Consider the following 13768-nt stretch of genomic DNA (forward strand, 5'->3'; position numbering starts at 1 on the left):
GTATTAGGAAGGGACGTAAATGAGGGTCCAGTGTTTGAGAAGGTGCTTGTAAAATATAGCCTACTGTTGGTACAGCAAGAAACCCTGTTGCATTATATCACTTGATAATGCACGACAGGGGTCTACTCGTCTATAACAATTTGCAATGGCTGAAAGAATGATATCCAATGCATGCCCAATTCAGCACACTGTACCCTCTCTCCAACCAGACACGGAGGTCAGTAGCCCTTCTCTGTAAAACATATACCCTGCTTTTGAAAGGGCAAGAAAACCTGTGTCACTAGGTACTACAATGGTCTATTCGCGTCTAGAACAATCTATAATGGCTGAAGGAGTGACATCCAATAAATATCTAACTCAATCACCTGTTATCTTTCTCCATACAGACACGGAGACTAGTAGCCCCTTTATGTAACAAATATACCCTGCTACTGAAAGAACAAAGAAGTCTGTTGCCATATACATCACTATAGTTAGGCACTACAATGATCTACTCGTCTAGAACAATCTACAATGGATGAAAGAGTGACACCCAATGCATGTATAACTCAGTACACTGTACCCTTTCTCCATACAGACACGGAGGCACCGTCAGAGTTTACATTAGTCCATGCCACAACAACTTCCATAAGTCTTAGTTGGGAACTGCCTGGTCACCTGCCAGATCATTACGTCATCATCTATGCGCATGCGTTCACCGACATGAGGGATGCAGTAACCATGGAAACAGAACGAGATGTCAACAGCATCGTTCTGAGTGGACTGTCTCCAGGCACGGAGTACACCGTTCGCATATCGGCTGTCACTGAGCTTGGAGAGAGCGAAGTGATTTATCTGAATGCCATAACAAGTAAGCAAAGGAATCAACTAAAGAACCTTATTACAGTTTTATTTGTACTGCATGCAGTCCTAGCTAAGGCACACACGAAGATATATTCAAAGTTATAATTATGTTTTCATTCACGGAATGAAAACATATTTGTTTTGCTGTGTTTTTCCTTCTTCTTTTTCAAGCATGCAAGAGAAGTGACCTGGTCTTGACGGCGATTATCATGGTTACTGGTAAAATAGAAGATACCAGTGTTGTTAGATTATATTATGTAGCAAGTGGTAGGACAGAGCTGGAGTGGCTGGTCACGATATGCATGAATGTGTTTGAGTAAGAATAAACAGCAGTAGTTTGATAGGAAATAAAGATCATGTGAATGCACAAATTATGCATTTCTATTAATTTGCAAATGTACATTCCCAGTTTATTTTGTGTTGCGCCTGTCTGAAAATTGCCGATTATGTAACTGTGACGTTGTTCTATCTTTTCAGTAAGATTTGCTTATTGTGCCCATTTAGCATGCTTCATTATAGAATACGTTGTTTCAAGTGAGAATTGTGTATATTCTGTTAGTTGTACGACATACCTGTATGGAGGCGTTGCCCACTCCACTTCCAATCAAGGGATGTAAGAACTTTAAATTTGTTCTTCACCCACAGTAACCGATGCACCATCGGATTTCATGATCACACGATCTGCTGCCGATCCGACCACTGCCGAGCTGTCATGGACCGCACCTGTAGCAGTCGTTATGGGCTATACAGTAACCTTCAAGTAACTTTCAATATTTTCTTACTAATTAAGTCTTCCCAAGAAGGACTTTCTAAATGGATTGTGTTTAATGGGACCTTCACATTCCGACAATTACCGTGATCTACAGCCGCAAAACGTTGCCTCTCTACTTCATTTTCCCCAAATCCACTCAATACTATAAGGCGTGCATAATAGTAATTATTGGTATACTACAGTATTTGACTACGTTCACAAAAGGCCAGGGGGAAGACTTCTGCATTTTCACGAAAATATTGCCTTTCTAGTAATAACGATTCTATTACTAGTAAGTAATATTCTATTTTTCTTTTATAAGGGCATATTGCAAGCAATGGCTCTGACTTTGTAGAACAATGTCTGAATTACTTAGTTTTAAGAATGGCTTTTTATAGAAAATATATACAGTAACAGACTGGTTCTCTTAAAATGAGACTTTACAATGATAACAACTATACTTGAAACATTATGAAATACTGTCAAAATTCGTCAAGGTTTCTTTAACATACCTGTACGTTAATGGTTCCGAGGTAAAAAAGATAATTGTGATAATACTCTGAAACCATGGTATGTATCGTATTGCACGCATTGATAATTCTTAAAGATTTTTATGAAAATGACATCTGGTCTTAGTTATTGTAGTATGTAAAACTAATAGCTGTCATTCGAACCAGACGGAATTACGTGTTAACGCTTACATCAGATGACCAACATTAGTAGAATGTTCGATACATAAAATTTGTCATGCCTTACAGGAGGATCTCTCAAGAGGAAACCCACTCTATATTAGTTGACCGCATGGCAACTGACGTGACCCTGTACGAGCTTCTCCCACTACAGTACAATGTGACCGTCCGTGCACAGGGTGTTTACGCAGACAGCGAGGAGGTGGAAGTGATCCTTGACGAATACATCGGTAGATGTTTCCACTGTATTCTCTTATTATGCAAAAGCCTCCTTAACTAATACACAAAGCGACATTAGTTATTTTTGTCCAGCTGTGATTATAGGGCAAATTTATTTCATACCTTTAAGTTAGTTAATTTCTTTCTTTCTTTTGTTCTTATTTTCCTTCTCATTTTCTTTCATTCTTTTTTCCTTTCTTTTTTCCATCTTTCTGACGTTCTTTCTTTTTCCTTCCTTCCTTCCTTCTTTCCTTCCTTCCTTCCTTCCTTCCTTCTTCCCTTCCTTCCTTCCTTCCTTCCTTCTTTCTTTCCTTCCTTCCTTCCTTCTCAAGAATGTTTTGATAGAGTGCCTTCTTAAGACTTCAAAATAATTAGATTTTGACCACCAGCGGTTTGTTATGGTACTGCAGTGAATGTTGGGTTTTGATATTTCGTGTTCTGCTTTTTGCAGCCCCAACCATGAGTTTAACCACAGAAACGGCAGGTGAACAAGAGAATGACTCTACCTTCGACATAGGCGATAGTGAGGAACTTGATTCAGAATTGGATGATGATGATGACGGGACAGAACCGTCAGATCCCACCGCTGGCACCAATGGACCTTTGGGAGACTTAAGTGATCAGGTAAAACATATTTCACATCATATGTATCTCACTATCCTTCAATAAAGTTGAAGTGGCAAAACTGAAGCTATCATTGTGCATATACAATCATGAACTATATTGGGTAATATTAGATTATAGGCAATGTGAATAATAATGATTATGTTTATACATTTCTAGACACCTACAAATTCATTTGACACCAAGGACAATTCTAAATGTCACGGCCTTATAAGTAATATGAAATAGGGCCTTATGATTGATCGACGGCGTCTGGTTACATGATAATATAAATAAGAGTACTTATTGATTGACGTCAATATAATTGTAAAATCCTGCGGTTAAAACACCACCCAACCCTTTAAGATATAACAATGTGTGTTACGTCTGTACCGAGACGAAGTAACATGTACATTTGCATAATTCCTTCCCCAGACAACAACATCAGCAACAACAGTGAGGAATGCAACGGAGGATGCAGATACACGACATGTGAGTACAAAAACTTCTAAATGTCAGATGTGAAACTTCTACTAATTTTAGTACAGCAGATCATACAAAAAAACAGCTATCGATCCAATGAAAATTTGGATGGGTTTTAATGAAACTGTTGAAAAGAGAACAACCGATGATATCTGTCATAGAGTCTGAATTCATTGATCTTGTCTTGTTCCACTAGCTTAATGGCACAGAAATGCCTAAGTCTGTAGAAGAGGACTTGATTCCTCCACAACTGCAATCTATCATTGATGCTCTGCAAGGAACGACTAACAACAACACAAGTGCACAGGAATTAACACACATGGACGATAAGGTACGATTTTACTCATCAATACACTTCTAGATATGAATCTCATCTGTGTTCAATTTGGTAGTTATCGTATTACACTGCCAAACTTTCTTTCAAAACTATTGCCATACATATCAGGGCACTTCAGCTATCACTTAACAGAGATAATGGGCGTTATAAACTTCCAACCACATTTGACCAATTTCTGGCGTTTTGTTTGCGCGAGATCACGTGTCTGTAACTCGAGTTTACATTCCAAACGCAACGTATTACTATCGATGCATAGGTATTTAATGCACCTATAGAGGCATTACAATGTGAACCAGCTAGCCAGAATTGCCCTGAAGAAGGTGACTGGTGGTCACGAAAAAGGCGTTTAAATAACAAGCAATTCGTTGCTTAAAGGAATTTTGCTATTCTTGTAAACGCCATAATATGAAAGCAGCAAGCACATATTACATTATTAACTTCACATGACATTACTAAATTCAAAGCTTTAAGAGCAAATGTCTGTAAGGATCAAACAATGGTGGCAAAGGTAAAAAAATCGATTTGGCTCATATTTTGCACAGTGATAGTAATTGGTCCACAACCCCTCAAAATAGCTTTCTTTTAGATCAAAACTCCTTGTTGCCATGGTAACGGGCAAACAAAGTTTTCTGGCCATTTTCCCCAATTTTCGCATCTCAAAAACACAGAAATCAGCATATTTTACGGCACTGTCTCGGCAACACCTTTAAACCTGCCATCTTAACAATACAAGATCTGAATAGACCAACATTTTGGCTTTTTAAAAATTGTTGTGAAATTTCCAAAGTCGTACATTTTAGTTCTTGGGCAGCCTGAAAACAGTACAATGTTTCAAGCTTCAAAAAAATTTGATTTTTGGCCCAACTTTGTAACGCTATAAGTGCCGCTCTGGTACTTTTTTTGGCTTGAAATTTGTACCATATATAGATCATTAAAATATCTATCAAATGCATTGTTGCAAAGTTTGGCTTCTTGTTTGGTTGTCACGTGACTGTCCCTAAAAGTAGGCCATTTTTTGTGTTTGGCGAAAATTGTGAACTTTAGCCATGTTCAAAGTACGCTACATGACGAAGTAAAATATATTTCTAAATCAACTTCTTATCAAATGTGGATCTATGTATTGCCTATCAAATAAATGCTTGTAGAGTTTCGGGTCATGACGTTCAGTCACGTGGTTGTCCCTGAAAGTAGGCCATTTTTTTGCATTTGACAAAAATTGTGAATTTTAGCCATGTTCAACGTACGCTACGTGACGAAGTAAACAAGGATTCTTATTTAACTTCTAGTCAAATGTACATCTATGTATTGTCTATCAAATAAATGCTTGTAGAGTTTCGGATCATGACGTTCAGTCACGTGGTTGTCCCTGAAAGTAGGCCATTTTTTGCATTTGACGAAAATTGAATTCTAGCTTTGATCAAAGTACGCTGGGTGTCAAAGTAAACAAGAATTCTTATTCAACTTCAAGTCAAATGTACATCTAGGTATTGTCTATCAGATGAATGCTTGCAGAGTTTCAGATCATGACTTTGAGTCACGTGATTGTCCCTGAAAGTAGGTCAAATTTTGCTTTTGGCCAGAAATCGCCATTTAGGGCTGTAGTTAAATCTGTCGAATTGTGGAACTGAAATACTTTACTGGCACTAACTCTGATTATGTGTAGCCCTTAACATTGTCTGTTGAATGAGTGTTAGTAAGGCTTGGGGTCGTCTTTCTTTGCGGTGCAGTAGGGCAGATAGTTAGCTAAATGCTGTTACGAGGTTCTGTTACTTTGGAGAAGATGCCTCTTGAACAGTTTCTTTCTTTTAACATTGTCAATGTCCAATGCATATCATATTGGTACTACAATGACTGATAATGGGCTTACAGTGTTAAATTAAAGCTTACTTAAGCGATGACTCTGTTATAATTGTAAATATCAATTTTTGATAATGTAACTAAGATGTCGTTTTAAATTCAGCTATGTTCTATAATGCGCTAAAATTCACAATTTTTGTCGAGCACATAAAGTGACCTGGCTTCAGGGACAACCATGTGACTAAATGTCATGACCCGAAACTCGACAAGCATTTATTCGAAGAAAGAAAATTAAGAATACAAAGATGTACATTTGACCAGAAGTTTAATCACAATTCTTTTTGATTTCGTCACGTAGTGTAGCCTAGTATCCAGCTATATTATAGCTCCCGAGTCTCTTCTGTCCTCTTCGCAAATGGCTCGTTCTCATTTAAATGTAAAAATGCTATCGCCTGCTTTTGCGACTTGATTTGCAGCAAATTTTAGACAACATCACAGGCTCCTTCATTTTTCCCCAATCCCTGGAATGTTTTCCAAAAGATTCATTTTGGTTGATGGCTTGGAAGATTATCTTAGCCACGGGTGGAATTTCACCCCAGTAAAAAATGGTTGTCGCCTGAGAACAAACGAAGAATTCAAATAGTAGACAAAAATGTAACAATTCAGTTCCCAGAATGATTGTTCGGTAGATCAGCTGAGCAGGCCCTTTACCCGATAACGCCAGATCGGTACTGTCACTGATCTTGGAGGCTGTGTGAGGTGGATTATTCCTGTTGCCAAATTCGGTAACAAACGTTACCACCACCAGTTTGATGGTTGCCACGGTTATATTATCCACGTATAAGACAAGAAATGACCGTTTTTGTGACGCTGCACAGTTTTTCTGGCTTTCTAAAGAAACAAGGAAGGGTTGTTGACTGCCAATTGTATCCCACCTTGCTTACAAAACGTTGTACAGAAATGACTGTAACGAACGTTACCATTGTTCGAAGCTTTCTAAGCTTTCTATTTGACCTGGTGTAAAAAAGCTGCCCACTGTTTAAGTGTCCCTAGGGACATCCTCTTATACCTAAATGATGTAGTCAATAAGGCCATTTTTTACATTTCAATGAGAACGAGTGAATTTTGTATCTGCGAAGAGGACAAAAGAGACTCGGGAACTATAATACGGCTGGGTACCAGTATACACGTAGCGTACTTTGATTTCAAATTCACAATTTTCGTCAAATGAAAAAAGTGGCCTACTTCCAAGGACAACCACGTGACTTTACTTCATGATCTAATTTTCTACAAGTATTCATTTGATAGGCAATACATAGATTTACCTTTGACAGGAAGGTGAATCAGAATTTTATTTTGTTTCGCAATCTAGCGTACGTTGAACATGGCTAAAGGTCACAATTTTTGTCAAATGCAAAAAATGGCCTACTTTCAGGGACAACCACGTGACTTTACGTTATGATCCGAAACTCTACAAGCATTTATATGATAGACAATACATAGATGTACATTTGATCAGAAGTTGAATAAGAATCCTTGTTTACTTCGTCACGTAGCGTACGTTGAACATGGCTAAAATTCACAATTCTCGTCAAATGCAAAAAAATGGCCTACTTTCAGGGACAACCACGTGACTGAACGTCATGACCCGAAACTCTACAAGCATTTATTTGATAGACAATACATAGATGTACATTTGATCAGAAGTTGAATAAGAATCCTTGTTTACTTCGTCACGTAGCGTACTTTGAACATGGCTAAAATTCACAATTTTTGTCAAATGCAAAAAAATGGCCTACTTTCAGGGACAACCACGTGACTGAACGTTATGACCCGAAACTCTACAAGCATTTATTTGATAGGCAATACATAGATCCACATTTGATAAGAAGTTGATTTAGAAATATATTTTACTTCGTCATGTAGCGTACTTTGAACATGGCTGAAGTTCACAATTTTCGCCAAACACAAAAAAATGCCTACTTTAGGGGACAGGCACGTGACAACCAAACAAGAAGCCAAACTTTGCAACAATGCATTTGATAGATATTTTAATGATCTATATATGGTACAAATTTCAAGCCAAAAAAAGTACCAGAGCGGCACTTATAGCGTTACAAAGTTGGGCCAAAAATCAAATTTTTTTGAAGCTTGAAACATTGCACTGTTTTCAGGCTGCCCAAGAACTGAAATGTACGACTTTGGAAATTTCACAACAATTTTCAAAAAGCCAAAATGTTGGTCTATTCAGATCTTGTATTGTTAAGATGGCAGGTTTAAAGGTGTTGCCGAGACAGTGCCGTAAATTATGCTGATTTCTGTGTTTTTGAGATGCGAAAATTGGGGAAAATGGCCAGAAAACTTTGTTTGCCCGTTACCATGGCAACAAGGAGTTTTGATCTAAAAGAAAGCTATTTTGAGGGGTTGTGGACCAAGTACTATCACTGTGCAAAATATGAGCCAAATCGATTTTTTGACCTTTGCCACCATTGTTTGATCCTTACAGACATTTGCTCTTAATTGATGAATAAGAATTAATTTGTAGTCACTGATTAATTCAATTGTGAAGGTATAGATTATTATTACATATTCTTATTACAAAATATATTATAGCAGTACATTCAACCAGGAAAAATATTTGATTCTATTCAGAAGGAATTTTTTCATTTTCAATTTCAGAAGTTCCAAGAAATCATAAATGGTTTCATAAAAGCCCTGCTGGAACCGATGGGCATAGATGGGCTGAGCGCTACACTGACCACATTTGTTAATCTTCACAAAAGATTCCCACACTTCTTTAAGGAGTTTGAGGTTAGATTTAGGGCTTGTTATCCTGAATGATGATTAATATGTTTTTGAGATAAAAATAATTTTTCTACCATTATTATGATAACAAATTGATGTTTTCATTATTTGAATATGAACCCATTGCATAGTTTGATTTATATGTCATGTCTTTTAAACAGCACAAGAAATTGAAATGAACATATTCAAATTTGCCGCTTTTGGATTTGACTAACGAATGTTTGCAAAAACATCTACCAGCGTCAACATTGTAAAATAGAGAATGACATGAACATTTGATTGAAATATCACGTTTTGAAAAAAAATAAAGTTTTGAAAAATACATCTGAAATGTTTTAGAAGCATTTCTTTTTACAGCAACTTTCAACACAAAACAAAATCTATGGTAAAGCTCTGTTTCGCAATAGATTATATGCGACCTGACTATTGTATTTCATTGGCTTAGGATGACGTCATCTACGTAGGGAACAGACTGCTTCAAGGATTTGAAAGTCTCGAGGCACTGGATACAGACAGTGGAAGACTTGGCACTCTTCTGAGAGGTTAGAATTTCTCTATAATATCTTCAGATATTGATGGTTGATATGCATGTGGCTCTGCCTGACGTAGGCACCACAAAGGGATAACGACAATGGTCTATATGCAAGGGAACAGAACCGTCAAATTTGACGAAGTTGTCTGTTTTTAGGCAGTAGCATTCATTTGATCTCCTTGGGACTAAATGACTAAGGATGATAACTGCATAAAATCCTCTGGCAAATTCAATTAACAGAATTCTAGATCTACTGTACCTTGATCCTTACACTGTACTTTGAGTCCCAATATATGACAGGACAAATAATGATTAGTGATAATACGCATAACAGGAAAACATCTCGGCTGTCAGGTTTGGGGTAATATGACGTTTGAGAAAATTGTTTTAGATATAATTTTGGACTTTGCTATACAGATAATACATGTATACATGTAGTTAGCGGTTACTACGGAGAACGGTACCCAGTCTACAGACAACCTTCAGTATGATGCCTTTATTGTACATTCAGGCCATATCGGGCTAAATACAGGCATACAGATCCAAAGTATTAACAAAGTGCACACGGTGACATTGAGAGGACTCCAAAAATACCAAATTATTCTGTAATGACAAGATGAATTTTTTTCTAGCAAAATAAGAAGAAAAATTCACTTTCGTATGTATTCCAGGGCTCTTCAGTATTCTTGGTCCTTTCATTACAATCGGAGATTCTGGGACGGGTGGCGATTATAGTCATACTGAGGGGCACGGCATTGCTCTTGACCTTGAGGGAAACAGCGGTGACCTTGTGGAGCCAGAGGAAGATCCTTGGCTTGACGACTCAGAGAGGGGGGCGTTCGTGGAGGCAAGGGAGAAAAAGAAACAAGAGGTAATACATTTAAGAAGAAGAAGAAGAATCCGAAATTTCCAGTAACCATTTTTGGTAACGCCCCAGGTGCTAGCCTGATAGTATATTATATTGAAGCTACAATTCTTCTGTAAGAATTGTCGTCTCTTATATTCCATCTATACGCTTTGTCGCTTGCTGAGTTCTTTTTTGACAACAAACATATAATTTCGTTCCCTTTCGTTCCTTTCCGCACTTTCAGTACTTTCCTTTTCGTTCCTTTTCGTCCATTTTTTTTCGTTCCCTTTCGTTCCCTTTCGCTCTTTCGATACACCACACATTGACGTTTGGGTTACCATCAGTCACCATCCATAGTGTACTACTGATTGGTTTTACTCCGTACTGCAGCTAGGTGTCGCTGCTGCACTGTGAAGAAACTATTCACGGATGTGCATGAAATCGCTCACACAAAATACATATTTGTTTTCGTTCCAGCAAATATCCCGGGTTTTTGCGGTCTTGACAACGATTGACAGAGCGTCGAACCTTGCTCTGAGGGCAGTTAGGGCGGACGGCCCTCCCATTGAGCTCCGCGCGTCTGGGTTCGAGGCTAAAGGTTAGATTGTTGTATGGTACTTCCGCAGTATAGGTGATATCTCACTGCACTTGAGGCACCTGTGCGGCACTGCGGGATTCAAAAGATACTCAACGAATCTCAGAGATTAAAAAAAAAAACAATTTTCTTACGTTTTGTGTATTTTGTTATCTTCTGAGTCATACTTTTACGTATCATGAAATAAAGCTGCTATCTCATTATTGAAATCAATGTCACCGCACATGTTTCTGTCAGTTCTAACGGAAGTCATGCAGCAGCATATGTCATATACAGAAACATCCATATGAAGATATTTCTTCCTTTTCGGAACTGAAGCATGCACAATTCTTGATGAAAAATACAGTGACATGTGTCCATCAACGACAAATGTCAGAAGAAAAACACATTTAATAAAAGCTCATTGCATTGATATAAATTTGTTTTCCTTTATCCCTTTTCCCTTATTTCCGTAGTGATGGCATTGAGCAGGTCGTCTGCTAGACAAGGCGGACGGACACTCGATATCGGTGGAGGCAGTTTTTCCCTGCCCTCTCTTAGTGAAGAAGACATAAAAGGTGTAGACAAGCAAGTCAACGTACAGGTATTCATTGTTAACTATACACTCGTGTTTTTGATGAAGTACAATCTTTTTAGGATTGTTTTTACTGTTTACGCTGAATTGGAGACAATGTTTTAGTGGTACATTGCATCGATGACGTTGGACTTTCAACATAGGGTTAATGACCCGTCCTGAGGTGCGTTATAAATCATGGTTGAATAAATGACCGAGTAAACGAAGCTGACGCAAAAACGAGACACGTCTTTGGATTAATAATGCGTTGGATCATTAATCCCATACACCTTGAAGCATTTGTCAAGTTAAAGGTAAAAGTATCAAGCCTATCTCTAGACACTTGCCCGCCATGTAGCTCTATGAGAAGAATTCAAAAGTGGTGATTATGGAGTAATAATGACCAGTAGTTATGGCATGATGGCGTATCCTCATTGGTCAGCGTCATCTGGTTGTATGATGGCGCAGAAGGCTACATGGACAATAAAAATAGCTCAGTCCCCATCACCTTTTTGGTAATACCTCAGGGACGGAGCCGTTAAACTATTTCATAGATTGCTACCTATCATAAAGTCCGTTGTATGTCTCCATAGAAATGTGTTTATTCGTCTTCTTGTTTTCAGGTGACATCTTTTCAGGAGAACATCTTTACTTGGGACACCTCCATTCACCATGCATCGTCACGCCTGTTAGAACTCACCTTGTTAGACGACGAACTAAAAACTATGCATTATCAAAGCAAAGAAAACTACGTCACGATCACGCTATCCAGGCTAACCAATCACATCTCAGCTCCTCATCGTGACGTCATCATTGCAACAAAGAGGCAAAATAAAGATACGCATGCGTTTAATCTGACGTCACCAGGCTTTGGGTTCCTACTAAGCTTCGATTTCAAACCAAGTAACGTTATTTGCCGTATAGACCTTGCTTATGGTGACGAGCCAGTGGTCCCTAAAGAGGAGCAAATCCAAGATGTGATTGAAGAGCTTGCTTTTACACTGCGTCCCTCCACCAATGACAGTAAAGTACTGTTGGTGAACGGGACACAAATCGTTAAGGGGAATCAAACAGTGCTGGTTCCAGAGCTTTCAGAGACCGGGAGTTATCATTTCGCTCTCAGATTCTATGGTAAGTAACATGCATCAAGCTTTCCAATGACCAGGCCTTTAGAAGCTTGATCATCTCTAAGTCATCATCAGGAGAATTGGGAAATTCTAATCCTGTGGATTTATCGTTGAAGAGATTTACTAGTCACGTAATGTAAACAGTTACAGTGGACACCAACTAATTGCATCACTGCTATTGGCATAAGTCTGGGATTTGCATAGAATTCTGAAAACCCAAACCATTTGCCATTCACTCCATTGTAAATACAATGGTATAATCGCATCATCTATTATGGCATAAATCGGACATTCGGGTAAAATATCGTCAGGTCAATCGCATACTGGCCCGTAAATATGTGATAGAAAACAAGAAAAAAAGTCGAAAATGAACTATCAGCGGCCTTTACAAATGCATTCGATCGGCAAAACCGTCAAAATTGCCGCTGAAATGGACAAATAACGCTGGTACGCCGCGCCGGCGGCACCCGAGAGTTACGCAATACAAAAGCGCAAAGGGTGACGGGATAGCATCGGCGCCATTTTTCTTTTGTCTAATACGCGCTGATGTTTGTGAATTTTCGAGCTAAAATTCCCACTGATTTTGTGAACATCGTCTACCCAAAACCAGCCATTATGAAGCTGAAATGTTTGTAAGTTAGATAAGTTCGGGCATTTAGCCCAGTTTGTTCCGAGTTTGTAAATATGGCTGGAAGACGAGCGACAGTTTTGGCGTCATTCACCACGGCATCGGCATGCTTGTTTGTTTAGCGCTACACTACATTGCTCACAAAATCGTCAATTTTCAGCAAAGTTTCCGTACCTTCCGCTTAAAAGTTGTAATCAAACTAATGCTTATCGGTAAATATGTTATGTTTAACCTTACGATGATCGGACTGAGCGATTACACGTCGATAAATGTAGTCTGTACAGCGGTATCTAAAGCTGAGAGTCACGCTAAAACTACAATTTCTGTGGATCGGAGCATAATTTTTTTCTACAGTTCAACGTTACCACATGATGTTAACGTTACATTAAAATGTTGATGATGTGTCGGATATGTATAAACGTGTGTGTGATATCATTCTGCACTGAAATGTGATTGAATCGAGACGCAGCGGATGTTGTATTTTGTTTTATATTTATTTCTTCTCGTTACGGACTAAGTAAACGTTACGTATGACGGACACGTGCCTGTAAAGGAAAAAAAGAAACTTGGATAAATATTAACTACAATGTTACTTCTGCATATGAAACATGCATGTTCATGAATAAAATTTAGTATATAATACCAGTTTTGACATGTGTGTGTATCAGACCAGGTTATTTCAACCCTGAGTCCGTAACCAGCACCCCCCTCCCCCGCCGATCGTTTGGACTCTCCTAGGGTTATTGGACTAAGTCGGGTAAACGGGTAAAATTCGCTGACAAATCGATGATGCCAATAGCCGACTTCTACTGTAGTAGCATTTTTCATCAATCAGTGACTAGTTTTGACAGGTAAACACATGTACCTCTAAATTTTCGATGACTAACAGTCCATCATGATCACGGAGTGACGTAGTTCTCACGAGAGTGACCTAGTTATCGCAAGTCTCGCGAGAACTA

At 38.5% G+C, this 13768-nt stretch overlaps 1 protein-coding gene across 1 annotated transcript; it reads left to right on the top strand.

Annotated features, from left to right (window-relative positions):
- Positions 1 to 577: 577 nt before the first annotated feature.
- Positions 578 to 12322, top strand: LOC118405087. Its single transcript, XM_035804487.1, has 12 exons — positions 578 to 850; positions 1489 to 1603; positions 2353 to 2513; positions 2954 to 3126; positions 3541 to 3597; positions 3785 to 3919; positions 8402 to 8533; positions 8973 to 9069; positions 9731 to 9930; positions 10384 to 10504; positions 10957 to 11084; positions 11678 to 12322. Exons 1-12 carry the CDS (start codon positions 703 to 705, stop codon positions 12191 to 12193), a joined length of 1983 nt encoding a protein of 660 aa, XP_035660380.1. The 5' UTR covers positions 578 to 702; the 3' UTR covers positions 12194 to 12322.
- Positions 12323 to 13768: the final 1446 nt, after the last annotated feature.

The sequence above is a fragment of the Branchiostoma floridae genome, chromosome 17 (genome assembly GCF_000003815.2).
Source record: "Branchiostoma floridae strain S238N-H82 chromosome 17, Bfl_VNyyK, whole genome shotgun sequence".
Classification (NCBI taxonomy): Eukaryota; Metazoa; Chordata; class Leptocardii; order Amphioxiformes; family Branchiostomatidae; genus Branchiostoma; species Branchiostoma floridae.

What these genes read in the sequence shown, in the direction of transcription:
- LOC118405087 (XM_035804487.1), top strand. Translation starts at nt 703, where the DNA reads ATGAGGGATGCAGTAACCATGGAAACAGAACGAGATGTCAACAGCATC. An exon ending in GATCCTTGACGAATACATCG is followed by an intron (nt 2,514 to 2,953) that starts GTAGATGTTTCC and finishes TGCTTTTTGCAG; the next exon opens with CCCCAACCATGAGTTTAACC. An exon ending in TGGGAGACTTAAGTGATCAG is followed by an intron (nt 3,127 to 3,540) that starts GTAAAACATATT and finishes TTCCTTCCCCAG; the next exon opens with ACAACAACATCAGCAACAAC.